Source organism: Limulus polyphemus, unplaced genomic scaffold, assembly GCF_000517525.1.
Source record: "Limulus polyphemus unplaced genomic scaffold, Limulus_polyphemus-2.1.2 Scaffold1205, whole genome shotgun sequence".
Classification (NCBI taxonomy): Eukaryota; Metazoa; Arthropoda; class Merostomata; order Xiphosura; family Limulidae; genus Limulus; species Limulus polyphemus.
The window spans coordinates 272075-288463 of NW_013666815.1; the positions used below are offsets into that span (position 1 = coordinate 272075).

Sequence of the window (16389 nt, forward strand, 5' to 3'; positions counted from 1 at the left end):
GGACAGAAAGCAGCTTGTTAACTGCACCTTTTGCGGAATAATCTGTGCTAACAGTTCCTAATTTTAAGTCGATTGACTAGACAGAAAGCAGCTTGTTAACTGCACCTTTTGCGGAATAATCTGTGCTAGCAGTTCCTAATTTTAAGTCGATTGACTAGACAGAAAGCAGCTTGTTAACTGCACCTTTTGCGGAATAATCTGTGCTAGCAGTTCCTAATTTTAAGTCGATTGACTAGACAGAAAGCAGCTTGTTAACTGCACCTTTTGCCGTCTCTTAGACTACTCTTATCAGACCAAATAGTGGGAATGCACTGTAACTTTTATAACGCACCCATGGCTCCAAAGTGCGGAGTGTAATGTTTGTGTGTGTGTGTGTGTGTGACGGCAACAGGAAGATAACTATAGATCTCCAGCTCTACAGTTCGGCACGCTAACCATTGGGCCGAGAAAAGGGCAAGCTGCAAAGAAAACGTAAAGACACGCGTGTACAGCCAGACAGTGCATACACGTGAATAGGAATCCATATACACATCTGTAACCCTAACACGACGAGTACAATGATAAACTTTTTCAATTATATTCCACCAGTTTAGAGACCAATAAATTAATAAATTATGTACTCGTTATTGGTATTACATATGATAAAAAGAATAACATTTATTAATAACCTTTTTTTTTAGTTACCTTTTCTGCTAACTCCTACAAAGAGGATCTGTTAGATCTCACCTAAGAATATAGATTCTATACCTCGCGTGCCGTTAGGGCATTTGTATCGATTTATTTTTTACATGATATATCCAGTAGCCTTCTTTCTTCTTCATTGTAGTAAATCAAATCTAATTATAATTTGAAAACGAACATTTCATAATTTATCAGTGATAACTTTATTAACCACTGTTGCTTATTTGTTTGACAACTGGCTACCTTTGACCATTGGTGGATTTTCTCAATCGATATAACTCTTTATACATATTACACAAACTTATAGCTTTGTTTGTTGTTAAGCATAAATAGACGCAATGGACTATCTGTGCTGTGCCCTTCACGGGTATTTAAACCCAATTTATAGTGCTATAAGCCTTTAGACTTGCTGCTGAGCCACTGGCGGGCACCTACAGCGTTATACCTACGAAGCTCGTTTGTTTGTTTAAGAGCGAAACCACATTTGGCTATCTGCTGTGTCCCCTGCGGGGAACCGAACCCCAAATTTTGGTGTTGCAAGTCCGAAAACTTTCTGCTGTTCCACCAGGGGGTTCTTCACTCATGTAATATTGAGCATTTGAAAATATTTGGTCTAATATGTAAACATTTTGTATTGCAAGTTAAAAGTTCATAAATAACGCCCCCCAGTGGCACAGCGGTATGTCTGCAGACTTACAACGTTAGAAACCGGGTTTCGATACCCGTGGTGGGCAGAGCACGGATAGCCCATTGTGTAGCTTTGTGCTAACTTCAAACAAACAAACAAACGTAAATAATAGTACGAGTAAAATAATAAAACGTTACTTTGGAAGACGTGAAACAATACCAAAGAAATATATAGTTAAAAACGCAGAGGCGACAAAGATATCGAAATTAAATAATAGGTTGAACAATTGCCATGTTTTTTGTTAAATATTTTTTTTTCTTAAATAAGGATGACGTTTCATGCTAGCGCTCTTCATCAGATCGTACAGCTTACAACAAAGGAGCATGCGCAAAAATCAAAGAAATTGCGTGCGTAATATTTGTAATGTTGAACGTGAAAGTTCTGTGTAAAATTACACCTCTTACATAAAAATTACGAGTCACGAATAGATAGAAATGAAAGCAGTAAACATTTGAACAAGAAATGTAAAAATGAATACAGGAAAGAAAAGTGTTCATTTTAACCAGATGGTTGTAGGTTTCCCAGATTGTAGATTAATCTCTCATTCCCAGTCGTTCTATTTAGTGAACGTCTGTTGGATGTGCATGTTTCTCACATTAATCTTCTAGCGAAACTGTCTGTAATATTGTTTATAAAGTCAAATGTTAGAACTGACAACCTATTTCTGCCTCTCTGTGTGAGGGTCGCGGGTTCGAATCCCCGTCACACCAAACATGCTCGCCCTTTCAGCCGTGGGGGCGTTATAATGTGACGGTCAATCCCACTATTCGTTGGTAAAAGAGTAGCCCTAGAGTTGGCGGTGGGTGATGATGACTAGCTCTAGTCTTACACTGCTAAATTAGGGACGGCTAGCGCAGATAGCTCTCGTGTAGCTTTGCACGAAATTCAAAAACAAACAAAAAACAAACTGTGTGTGTGTCTGTCTGTCTGTCTTTCTAACACAGATGTTTCTTTACTCTCAAGTTACTGACTTCTTTTACATTACATAATATTGAGTAACGTGGATTTACAGTGGTAATTCTAGGGTTAAACACTATCTTTAATGTGGTTTTTCATTCTTAGTCATAATTCATCTACATTACTCATGTCTCTAACGAAATAAGTACGAGTTTCGGTATGCTTTTTTACGTAGACTAATTTATGACAGTTTATTGTCACTAAAGTAAAACATTTGGTCAGTTAGAATGCAACATGACCCTCATATCATCTAACATATTTTAAAAACACTTTAAACATAAGATCTGTTGCGTCGAATTTTTTGTTTTTACAATACAAAAATCATACGAACGAATGTTTCGGACATTAATGGAAAGTTGAAATTACTGGAATCTTAGCTTCGAAAATCATGATACTTTTGATTAATTAGCTCGTGGTGGCAAGTGGTGATAATTAGAAACATAGCGTCCTGATTTTGTAACTCATGTACATAAAGGCGGTACCGGAACTACAGTAAAAATAACTCAAGAAAGATTTTAGATGAGTGAAAATAGATTGTCGGTTGTAAGTATGATAATAATAAAAAAAACAACAAAAAAACTCGTCTTTCATATCTAGGAAGGGCGTGAGTTATACTTCACAGAAATTTAGACAAACATTTCGTGGTAAGTTATCTCCATCCACAGGGTATATATAAGCCGAGAAGAAGAACCGCTCTACACAGCCAAGGACTGCACTGGACATTTCGACGGTTAACTGTGGTGGTGTAACGGTTAGGCCTAAATTACAAGTATGACCATCCAGGAGAAACAGAACCACATCTTGAGTCTGTTGGAGCACTTGAACAACTTGACCAAACACCAGTTGCCAGTGGACCAGAGGGACTCGAGGCTAAAAGATGTTGGTCATCTGCATCGTGGCGAGCTTTTCTCGCTTTTTCACATGGAACACCTGATTGAAGCCACTCATTTGTACGAGACGTTGTTCAGTAAGTAGATCTCTTGTCCAGCGCCATCTACAGTAATTACTAAAATAGTTTATTCTAAGTCTATAACAGTTTACCTACCGTGCATTATATTCTATGTCCTAACCTTCCCGAGAGATAGTACATATAAGTATAAAAAACAAAGAAGCATTTGTCTAGATGAAAACATAAGTCCTCCAGAAAGATTCTGCCTCACCATTTGAGAAATTATAACTAAAATTCGAGGTAAGATTGCTGCAGCGGGCACAGCGCAGATAACCCATTGTATAGTTTTGCGCTTAAAACAAACAGCACAGATATTCTATGTTTAAAATATCAATTCCATCATTCAGTTTATTACATGGCAGATGTGCCTCCGGTAAGAACTTAACACCCAGTATTTACTACCTCGATAACTCAATTCACCTGGACCTCCTTTGTGGTATTACAACGCTAAAATCCGTCCGGGGTTCGATTTCCGTGGTGGACACAGCAGATAGCCCAACGTGGCTTTGCTCTAAAATAAAAGCAAACAAACATTGGATTACTATGGTTTCTGGAAATTCCACTCCTCTTCAATAATCAATTTAGTTTTTATTATTTTTAAACAACTTGTTGACTGAATAATACACAATAATAAATTAGTAACATCAATAGCTATTTCTTCTATCTTCAAGTAAGTCTGGCATGGCCAGGTGGTTAGGGAGCTCGACTCGCAATCTGCGGGATCGAATCCCCGTCCCACCAAACATGCTCGCCCTTTCAAGCGTGGGGTCGTTGTAATGTGACTATTCGTTGGTAAAAGAGTAGCTCAAAAGTTGGCGGTGGGTGGTGATGGCTAGCTGCCTTCCCTCTAGTCTTTCACTGCTAAATTAGGAAAATTCAAACAATTCTCTTCATTCCAGTATCTACTTTCACAATTATTAATTTTTCTCTTAACTTTCTAGCCGAAGAGAGGACGTAACCCTCTAGTACCCAGCATGCAATGACATGACACACTTACTTACTTTCATATATGTCAGAAACTCACATTTGTCCTACCTTAAAATTGGAAACAAAGTCTCGAGTCCAATTTTCTAATCAGTTGATATTTCCTCGGGATCCTATTACTTTTTGAAGTCCTTACACTCATTATCTGTGCATCTAATGGCCCACAGTTATCAAATACTATAAATATTTACGACTTATTTTAACGAATAACAAAAAAAAAAAAGCGGACATATTCAATATTCTGTGAGATAATTTAAGATGTTATCACCTTGGAAAAGAAGAGACAAACACTGATTTGTGGGAGTTTTATATTCTAACAGAAGAAATTGTTGTAGGAGACGTGATCTAAAGTAAAACATATCTAAGGTTAGTTAAGAATTCAGACAATACACTCGCTGTTCGTGAATCGCACGGTTTAAATCTTTCTTTTGATGGTATTGGAAATGGACATTAATTACCCAAGTGTCCAAATTCAATTTCAGATGCTAAAGACTTCGACGACTTTATCCACCTATGTGAACAAGCAAAGGAAGTGGTGAACGAAGGGATGTTCGCATACGCTGTTTCTGTAGCCGTTCTCCACCGAGACGACTGCAAAGGTCTGGCCGTGCCTCCCATCCAGGAGATCTTCCCAGACAGGTTCATTCCAGCTGAGACAGTCACAGAGGCCATTAAGGCTGACCACAACCGTCAGGACCACGTGAGTGTGAATTTTTAGATTGTTCTTCATCTGTCTAGACCCACAGTAACGTTAACAAACTTGAAACTAAGTTTTACCATAGAAACCAAGCTGATTTGATTTGATTTAAACCACAACAATTAAACAGATCAGTGGAATCTGAAAAAAAAAACTTACACACGAGTGTCATAGTAACCACACGGATTTGATCTTATTTAATAGTAGCAACAATTAAACTGATCAGTGATTACCATAGCAACTAAACTGGTTTAACCTTATCTAACCCGAAGTAACCACAACAGTCAGTGGAATCTGAAATTCCTCTCACACATGATGATCACAGTAATTATTATGATGCCAAATATTAAATCATTCTTACTATGCACGCCTTCAGAAATATTTTAACATTCTTATCGTCATCTTTATAAGCCTGTATTATCTGTGATCATTCACGAGGGACAATAATTTATACATGATCTCCAAAACATCTGTTTCGGTAAGTTCAGACACTGAGTGACTCAAAATAGTGCAGAACTCAGAGCACGTGGTTCTAAATGCATGTTTTAATACTAAACATCACATTCAAGAGTCAAGTAAACCAGCCAGATATCTATCGCCTACATATCTTCACTGACATTTCTACGATCTAGTGGAAAACAGTTATTGACTTTACAAATGTCGTCCTCATAAATTATGAAAATATTGCCCTTAAAATATACTGCATAATACGTTTTGTATGATGGATACTTTCACAGAATTTCAAGTTCTAAATAAACCGTTATTAAATTAGTACGAAATACTTGCTGTTTTCTTTCTTCTCTTATTATACAAAAAAGTTGACTTTTAATAAGTTTGCTTGGAAGGGTCGTTAAAATCTATTAGGAGCTATTGCTTTTAGCTTTTCATACCTAGTATATTTTATGTTTTCGTTTTGTACTGATGTCTGAAAAGCTACTTTTTTTAATGTTAATGTACACTTGAAGCTGTTTTTTATTATTTGCTCTACAGGAAACAAAGTTTGAAATTATCATATTTAACAACGAACTTGTTATTTTTCAATGTTTGGATCTAAAAAGAGTTATTGCTTAATAGGAATACTTATCAATTATTATATCCAATAAGATCTTTTGTTTGACGCGAATATTTACTAATTATTATCCAATAGGTTAATAGGAATGCTTATCAGTTATTATATCCAATAAGAGCTTTTGTTTGACGCGAATATTTATTAATTATTATCCAATAGGTTAATAGGAATACTTATCAATTATTATATCCAATAAGAGCTTTTGTTTGACGCGAATATTTATTAATTATTATCCAATAGGTTAATAGGAATGCTTATCAATTATCATCCAATAAGAGCTTTTGTTTGACGCGAATATTTATTAATTATTATCCAATAGGTTAATAGGAATACTTATCAATTATTATATCCAATAAGAGCTTTTATTTGACGCGAATATTTATTAATTATTATCCACTAAGTTGAGAGGAATACTTATCAATTATCATCCAATAAGAGCTTTTGTTTGACGCGAATATTTATTAATTATTATCCACTAAGTTGAGAGGAATAGTTATTTTATTTAATCTTGCTATTTAATATAAGTTTCAATGTTAATATTTCATTTTAATTTTAATCTTTCGACAACCATTAGGAAGCTTTGACAGTTGTGGCTCATGATACTGGAAACATCCTAAATCCAGAGCAGCATCTGGCTTATTTCCGGGAGGATATCGAAACCAACGCACACCATTGGCATTGGCACATCGTTTATCCAGCCACCTGGGACTCGAAAGTGATGCACAAAAAGAAGGACAGGAAGGGAGAACTGTTCTTCTACATGCATCAGCAGATGTGCGCCAGGTAAGAACTTATCACCCGGTAACCCTTACTAACCCAATTACCTGGTCCTGCGGTGGGACAGCGGTAAGCTTACGGACGCTAAAATCTAGGGTTTGAATCCCCGCGGTGGACACAGCAGATAGCCCAATGCGGTCAATCACTTGTACCAGTGTATTATACTAAAGTACGAGTAACGTCCATATTAAATGTCTTGTGAATCAATATTAGTTTAAGTAGGAACAGCAACACATAAGGAGCAGGAAGGGGTATTGGTTAAAAACAAAGATTTTTCGTGATAAATAACATGAGCGATTCTTACATCGAAAAAAAAAGAAATATTTAAAATTTCCAACTTCAATGGGTAACCCACTTGAATGTCAAACTACGTTTACATGATAATTATATACATGTATTTATCTTTATCATAAGTACAAAACTCAGTAACCATCGATTAAGTAAACACGAAATACAAAAATAAGTTGCTGTTTTGTTTGAGTAAAGCTCTACACAATGGACTATCTGCGCTCTGTCATTCGTGAAAAATTGAGCCTTGAATTTTAGCGTCGTATGTTTAAACTCACCGCTGACCCATCGGGAGACTAAAAAGGTATAAGATCAAACCAAAAAATCGTATTACACGACATGTAGTGGATGGTTTTGTCGTTTTTGATTTACTTTCTATAAAGGATAAAGGAAATTTTAGGGGGGGGGAGGTATTCAACTGGGAATGTTGAATGAGCGCCATTTACATGTTTGGAGCTGGTATTTCGTGTAGTAAACGTAAGTCTTAAAGTTAGATGAAGTTCTTTGTATACAGTTGCTATCAGCTGGTGTTCTATATATTCGTAGGCATTGTACTTTTTTTTTTAACATCTGGCCAACAACTTAATGACTTTTCGCGTCAGTGAAGCTTTCAAAACATAATAGCAATGACCACAACTCCAAACCTGTACAATTTTAGGTGAATACATTTAGTAGCTCTGGTTTAACTGCCGAAAGTTGGCGAAGCATTTGAAAGTAATAGGTTAAAGATTCGGGAGGGGAAAAATTAAGTAAACTGGAAACTAGTTTTCCAATTTCCTCTTAATTCGTCCATTTTGGATTTTATCTCTCACAAGATGCTGCCTAAGAGGCCTTTCGTTGAGCTCGTCAGTGCTGGACCATAATAAATTGTTTGTTTGTTTGTTTTTAATTTATTGCAAAGCTACACGAGGGCTATCTGCGCTAGCCGTCCCTAATTTAGCAGTGTAAGACTAGAGGGAAGGCAGCTAGTCATCACCACCCACCGCCAACTCTTGGGCTACTCTTTTACCAACGAATAGTGGGATTGACCGTCACATTATAACGTCCCCACGGTTGAAAGGACGAGCATGTTTGGTGTGACGGGGATTAACCACCTTAGCCTTAACCACCTGGCCATGCCGGGCCTACCATAATAAATAAAAAAAATCTCTAAAATGCTACTTAATACGTGCAGTAAAATATTGTAAAAGTTACACTGTAAACGCCGAAAGCTAGCGAAACGTATCAAACCAATAGATTTGATTTGGTTTGAATTTCGTGCTAAGCTACTCGAGGGCTATCTGCGAAAAAAACCAATAGACCTAAAATTAATGATAAAATCACACGAACTCTAGATTTGTTTTTTGGACAAATGAAAAGAAACATGGAGAAAAATTCCATCTGTACTTCACGCAATTCGTATCATATTTAGAAGCTGGTTTTATTTACCTGTCTCCATAACGCAGCATCTAAACTTATATGAACGATGAATCTGTTTGTGATTGTTTTAGATACGACTGCGAGCGACTGTCAGTTGGACTTCAACGAATGTTACCATTCAGTAATTTTGAAGAGGAACTTGAAGGATACTCAGCCCATCTGACTTCCTTGGTCAGTGGTCTGCACTACGCTAGCCGTCCAGAAGGTATGCATTTGCACGACTTGAAGGGGGTGGTCAACTTACATGATATGGAACGGTGGCGGGAGAGAATTATGGATGCCATCGAAAGAGGACTGGTTTATGACGAGCATGGTCATGAGCATAAGCTGGAAGAACCTCATGGTATTGACATACTAGGCGCCATGATCGAATCCAGTCACGACTCCTTGAACCACGAGTTTTATGGTAGCATTCATAACTGGGGTCACGTGATGTTTGCCCGCCTACATGATCCCGACGGTCGCTATCACGTGAGTGAAAAATGAAAATGTTCATATATTTCTAACTATTTCATTGAGATTCTAAAAATAAAATAAAATAAAAACACAATCGTATGTGTAGAAAAGCAAATACGCACCTAAAAAAGTGAGAAAGGAAAACAAAAAACTTATGTACGTTCTTAGCATGATGAAAATATATTACGAAATACTTATAAAACATTGAACGTTTTAATGAAAACCTTGTTATTGACTTCGGAAACTCCATCTTCAAGTTCTTGGCACAGAATCTAAACAGAACATGACCATTGACGTCTAAGTAACAGATCAATTTCAATAAGATGGACCAATAAATCTTGGTGACATTAATTTTATTCAGTAAACTCATTCACTTTTATCTCGTGTAAATATGAAAAAGAAAGTCTGCGAGATTTATATATTAGCGATACGTTGAAAATTTCAAATCGAGTAAATAACGTGTGTTTGCTAACGAAATTCTTCATTACAACAGGATAACCCAGGAGTTATGAGTGACACCGCCACGTCTCTCAGGGACCCCATCTTTTACCGATTCCATAGATACATCGACAACATGTTCCAGGCGTACAAGGCTACTCTTCACTCCTATGAACATCACCAGGTAAGGTGTTCGAATCCCAAAACAAGAAGTCCCCGGACTATATCATTTTAACAGTAACTAAAAATAACGTACCTCTACTAGTTTCTTTTAAGTTAATGAAAACTAAAACGATTACAATAAAAGATAAAGAAACATTAAGATAACGAAAGAAAGATTAAAACTACAATAAAAAGTTTAAAAACTAGTAATATTGAAAACTATGGTTTCTGTTCAGAAGACATGTTTCAATTTTTTTCCCCCCCAGTTACTATCGCAAAACTACTCAGCTGATCGTACGGTGCTGTAGATGTGTGTGCTACAAATAATTATAATTATACAAATAAATAATTATAATTCAATACACTTTAGATGAGAAAGAGCAAAAAAGAGAGAGAGAGAGGTGGGTATACAGTACGAATTTGCCGTTTGCTTCACCAACGGTGTGTAAACAACAACCAGGATTGATTCTTAGTTCGATTGATATTTTCACATTTAGTGTACATCGAGCCTAAGTTGAGCCACACACACACACATATACAACAAATAGACAAAAATATCCAATGTTCAATTCCGTTTAATGCTCAGACAAAGTGAGTTTTCCTATCGTAACACCCCAAAACGAGGCGATGCCGTCACGACGATGTTATTTGATACATGTGTGTGTGTGTGGTCCAAATTCAAATATAGTTCACTGTAAAAAAAAAAAAAAAAGATTTTTGTTCATTGTCAATAAGGTTTCAGAAAAATCTTTAATATGAATTTTGAAACTCAACGTTTAGTGTTATAGCAGATAACTTTTGTATATAGTTACAGCAACGATAGATTCAATAGTTTTGTTTGTTCGTTGAATTTTGTGCAAAGCTACTGAAGGGCTATCTGCGCTAGCCGTTCCTGATATTGAAGTAATAGACTAAAGGCAAGGTAGCTAGTCAACACCACCAACTCTTGGGTTACTCTCTATCAATGAATAGAGAGACTGACCGTTACATTAAAATGTCCCACAGCTGAAAAGGCGTGTTTGGTGACGGGTTTGGATCCCGCGACTCGCACGTTATGAGTCGAAATTAAACATGATACATATATATATATATATATATATATATAGTATAAAGCCATTTCGAGGCATTGAAAACTTTTTTTTTGAAATAAGATAGAAAAAAAAATAGTTTAACAGTTTGCATTCCAGAATATTTTGCTACCCTAACATAACTAAGTACTTTTGTGTTCTGGTTTCTTCAGAAGCGTAACTTTAAGAGAGTGATATTAACACGATAAGGCAGAATATTATAACCTCAATTGATATTCGGAAACATTATAGCTGTTTACAGGAAGCAAGACGGTATTACAGTGAGAGTAGGGGTGTTTTTTTGTTGTTGTTGTTTTCAGTTTTCTTAGCATAAAATGTGTAGCCTATAGTGTTCGGAATTTTAAAAGTGAATAACGAAATCTGGATCTTTTCTACTGACGTTTTTTTCTCTTTACACAGAGACACATAACATTAAAAATAATTTTACTTATTACTTAAGTTTTGACAAGATTTGATTTCCCAACTGTGAATAAGAAGCACGAAATAAATGCAGGAGGCGAAAAATTCAACAAGAATATATAAAAAAGGAAAGAAAAACTTACATTATTCTGCTTTATTTTTTCTATTAGTTGATTTTCAACGGTGTTCAAATCGACAACGTCACAGTCAAAGCTAAACATACCAACGTTATTAATACGTACACGACCGAGTCGGAACTAGAATTGTCTCACGGTATCGATATGAAAGCCTCGACCAAGGTTTGTCAAGTTTTATGTTTTATAATGGCATGTAATTTAGCCTAAAAACAACAGTTCTGAAAATCATTTGTTCTCAGCTTACAGATACACACATTTGTTAAATAGAAACTGTTTTATGTCTATCAACCAACGGTATATAGTATAGATAGAACTCCAACTTTTCGTAACAAAAGTCATATTATCTCTATGGGGTTTTAGGTATGCCATATTTTGTTGGTATCATCAGTTTTTATACATATAATCCTAAAGAAAATATACCAAATAGTAGAAAAGTAATGCTAGTTTCATAACTTTAACATAACCAGAGATGCTCACTTAAAATTAAATATTTAATTTTTTAATAATTCTCAGTTTTTCAGTTAAGCCTACATTACTTCAGATAGTTGCATTAACTACTGTGTTACACTGTTAGTGTTACTGTAGTGTTAGCCTAAGCGATTTAGTAGGCCTACAATCACTCGAGTCGCAAGTCATGATGACTGGAATGTGATTATCTGTTGTCCTAATTCAAAAATTCCTAACGATTCGAAATAAAAACTATATATATATATGATATGCTACAATGAGAGACGCCTCACGAAATTACTTATCATTAAACACAGGTTAAGTACCACCATTTGGATCATGATAAATTTGAGTACAGTATCAGCGTAAACAATACCTCAGGTCTGGTGAAGCACGCCACCTTCCGCATTTTCTTGGGACCAAAATATGACGAACTTGGAAATCTGCTTACACCTGAACAACAGCGGCGTTTCTTTATTGAATTGGACAAGTTCCATCGTGAAGGTTTGTCATACACTATTCAGAAAATATAATCTTACCTTGAAGTATGTATACATATATATATATAAAGTATTAAACAAAACACAAGCGACATTTGATTTTGGATAATATGATTGTTGTGGCATGATACTAACCTTACACTTGTACTGTATGACAGAATAAGAGATAAAAATTATCAGCAAATATTTACCAAATTCAAGTTAGTTAATTTTATTTCTAGTCAGCGCTCGACCTTCTACGAGATAGTCCCTGATTTTATTATTTTTCTTATGTAAAATCAGTGTTTAACTTTTTGAAAGATCCCTTGTTTAAGGGGATGAACTAAAAAAATTCAGGTATTTTTTTTTAAATTAACGTAAGGTCCAATATTTACATAATTAGCTGTAGCGTCAGAGAATAATCCGGGGTGAGGTGGATATATGTAGTCAAGGCATTCTGGCCGTTAATTTTGACATTATTCACCTTTCAAAATATCTAATATAAACACAGTGATAACCCTTCGCTTGACATGGTCACTTTACTTAGCCTTTGTAGTCATTGTTATAATATAGTGGTCAGTTGACCCTGTGTTATCTGAATAGTTTCGTTATATATCCTAAAATATCTTATCATAAAGGCCATCGATCTGTCTATTGATTTTTTCAGCTTTAATAATTACTCTTCGTGTTTGAGTAGAGGACCACATAGGTCAATAGTTTTATGCAGCTTTGACTAAAACTAACCACCCATATTTATTGATACTATATCGACAGTGCCCAGTGGCGTATCCGTTATCACGAGGAGTTCCACGGATTCGAGTGTCACCATTTCTCATGTGCCAACTTTCGAAGAGCTGAAGGACGGAAAAGGAGTCAACCTAGACAACAGCGAATTTTGTAGTTGTGGTTGGCCCCAACACATGTTGATCCCACGTGGAAACCACCTGGGAATGGAATTCCAGCTCTTTGTCATGCTCACCGATTGGGAGCAGGATCAAGTTAGTGTTTGAATTTACCCAGACATTTCGCCAGTTTTGTCTAACTTTCTCTCTGTTTTTATACATTCTAAATATTATGCCAACTTTTACGTATGATTGTTAACTTTCCTATATGCCTTTAGTCCACACTAGTCATGTTTTCTTCAACCATTTAGATACACCAAAAGGTTACATCAGAAGCGAGTAAATCTACTTAAAGAGAAAGCTTTTAAAAAAATGAAATTTTAGATGTAATATATAGTATTATGGCGTAGTGTTTTTCTTAATTTGTGACACCAGTTTGATTATATAAAGTATTAGACACACATATTAAAAGTACACTCACACAAATAATCAAGAATTTGAAACTTCACACATTGCTTTTGTTATCAACTTAAAATAAGTAACCAATGCTTCACTGTTTAAAAAAAAAAACGTTTTGAAAGTGGACGAAGCTAAATAATAATATTAATTAAATGTTAAAATAACTCGGAACCAAACATAACCTAATAATGTAATAATTCAGTCTCTAGTTACATAATATATAGGTATAATTGTATAAATCCACATAAATAATTAATACGATATTAATTATTCTATTATACCCAGTAAATATTTTTAAATCTTGTTTTCTGTTTTTCCCACCAGGCTGGCAAAGATTTGGAACACCTTACTTGCGCTGATGCTGTGAGCTACTGTGGAGCCAGGGACCACCTGTACCCTGATAAAAAACCTATGGGCTTCCCCTTCGACCGTCCAATCAAAGCTCATACAGTCGAAGAATTCTTGACTCCAAATATGTCTTTGACCGATATTAAGATCCAGTACAAAGGAAGCAACTAAGAAAAAATCTTACAGCGTTCTAACAGTTCTAATCTATCTAAACGTCAATGTATTAATAGCTAACTACAATATTTTAGTGTTACACGACAGGTAAAGATTCTGACTATGTAAAAGATATACTATGGTGATGTATCTCTCTATTTGAAACAATATGAGAAATAAAAAAAGTTAAAATGATTTCGTTTCTCATTACTTCTCTTGTTTTTCGATTACACTAACATTCTTGAGAAACCAAATTATATAAAAAAATGTGAAAGATTTTGTTTTTCCTGAATCGATTTTTTTTACCATTAAACAAAATATTTTGGACGTAAAAAAAAATCGCGTTTTGAGACTTTCAGTTGAACTAAACTGGATTAGTGTACTTGCAGGATATCGATAGCTCTTGACGAAGCTGTAAAAGCTAAGTATTGAGCTAATAAAGATGCATTCTTAGAGATATAGGTCGTTATTTTATTTACCTTAAGAAAAATACTCATTTTCTTTAGGCTCTACTTAGTAACGTGAACCTAAACATATTTTCTCAACTTTGTTTTTATGAACCAAGTTTTAACGAAAGGTTTTACTTTAAACACGAAGATCCTAACAGTTCTCACATTTGAAACAATCCAGAACTGAATGAAATGTAATTAGATAACAAAGATTTAAGAAAAATCTACACAAAAATAATACGTGAGAGCAAAACGATATAACGAAACTGCTATCTCGTGAAGCCAGCGATAGCACCTGACAATCTCCATTTTCCAGCCCATATTCTCTCTCTCTGTTCTTAATATTGATTTAGGTATATGAACCAGGGGTACGTGTTCAGACACTTCCAGTCCTTCTTCGGCTCACACAGGGAAAGTAAATTTTGCTTGACTGGATGAGAAAATAGAAAATAAGTTAAGAGAAGAATAAAAAGAAAATGCACAAGAAAATGAAGACACGAAAATTAGAAGACTTGGTAAATACGAAATGGAGCAGCAGCAAGTCAAACATTAAGATATTCTGGAGTCAGGAAATAAAAGTACTAACATCAACATTAGCAAAAGTCCCAAGACAGGTGAAAAAAGTACAGATGGGAAGGAAACAATGAGGGAGTTGCAGAGGAAGAAGTAAACAAATGATCAGTGCAGTTAGGGAGGAGATGTAACAGTTTGGTGAAAAGTGGCAAACAATTTAAAATTAACTTAGAACTAGCAGAAGCTTTGGTAAAAGATGTAAGAATGACTTTCAAAGAGAGTTGTAGTTCTAATTGATGTTCTTCAAACCAGTTTACAGGATATTTGAGGCCACATCTGGATCGTCCTTCATTCAAAAGGGTTGTAGTTCCAACTGATGTTCTTGAAACAAGTTTACAGATATTTGAGGCCACATCTGGATCGTCCTCATCATCCAAAGAGGGTTGTAGTTCCAACCGATGTTTCTTAAAACAAGTATACAGATATTTGAGGCCACATCTGGATCGTCCTAATCATCCAAAGAGGGTTGTAGTTCGAACTGATGTTCTTGAAACAAGTATACAGATATTTGAGGCCACATCTGGATCGTCCCAATCATCTAAGGAGGCAGGATCTTAATCAACAGTTTATATGTCTGCGGACTTACAACGCTAGAATCCAGATTTCGATACCCGTGGTGGGCAGAGCACAGATAGCCCATTGTGTAGCTTTGTGCTTAATTACAAACAAACAAACAGTTTATTTAGCTGTACTAGGGGGTTTGAAACAGATCAGTATGGAATGATTAAGAGCAGGAACAGGAAGCATGAATTTGCTAGGCCTGATACAAAGTTACAGAAAAACTGTTTAGTCATTCTTGATTGAAATCCCGGATCTATCCATATTTAACTTTCTTAATTAGCACGTGGCTTCCAACCACTCAAAAACACGATGCGATTTTCTACTCGTCAGTAGCAATCGATCCAAAGCTTCATATTCAATCAACCCAATCGTTTATAAACTTGGTGAAATCTGTAGGTGAAAACCTTCACTGACTTATTGTATTATATTCACACCAATCAGGTTAGAACTTCTAAATTAACGGGTTAACTTTCAAATTAGACGAAAAAAAAAAGTATATCGACAACTCAAATTGACCACAATAATATCATTGTACAAAATAAAAACACCTCTAAACAATGTAACTACTATTAGATTCATTGTTATTATATCAAATGTTAAGTCCCCACGGTGGTTACAGCCGATAGCCCAGTGTGGATTTGCTCTATAAAATAAACAATTCAAATGTTAAACGTTATTCGCCCGAGTATAATGCGAACTTTTTTCCTCCAGATACTTCCCTAAAAATTGACAGCGCATTATATTCGCGCATGTTCAGTTTTGTTAGGTAGTTTATCAAAAGTTACCACCGAAAATCATTAAAGCATCATTAAAGATTTCAAGGAATGTTGTACATCCAGTGCAATGAATGGGACGAATGATGACATCCTGTGGGAATCAGAAGAAGATG

The 16389-nt window shown here is 35.5% G+C and overlaps 1 protein-coding gene across 1 annotated transcript in view; it reads left to right on the forward strand.

Moving 5' to 3' along the window:
* Positions 1–14112, forward strand: part of LOC106462602 (hemocyanin F chain) — a 36572-nt gene extending 22460 nt beyond the window's left edge. The window contains exons 8-16 of the mRNA XM_022389895.1: positions 3087–3293; positions 4742–4959; positions 6600–6808; positions 8581–8980; positions 9459–9587; positions 11223–11351; positions 11954–12140; positions 12890–13113; positions 13741–14112. Coding sequence (XP_022245603.1) covers positions 3087–3293; positions 4742–4959; positions 6600–6808; positions 8581–8980; positions 9459–9587; positions 11223–11351; positions 11954–12140; positions 12890–13113; positions 13741–13935 — 1898 coding nt within the window. The 3' untranslated portion in view covers positions 13936–14112. The remainder of the gene's footprint in view (positions 1–3086; positions 3294–4741; positions 4960–6599; positions 6809–8580; positions 8981–9458; positions 9588–11222; positions 11352–11953; positions 12141–12889; positions 13114–13740) is intronic.
* Positions 14113–16389: the final 2277 nt, after the last annotated feature.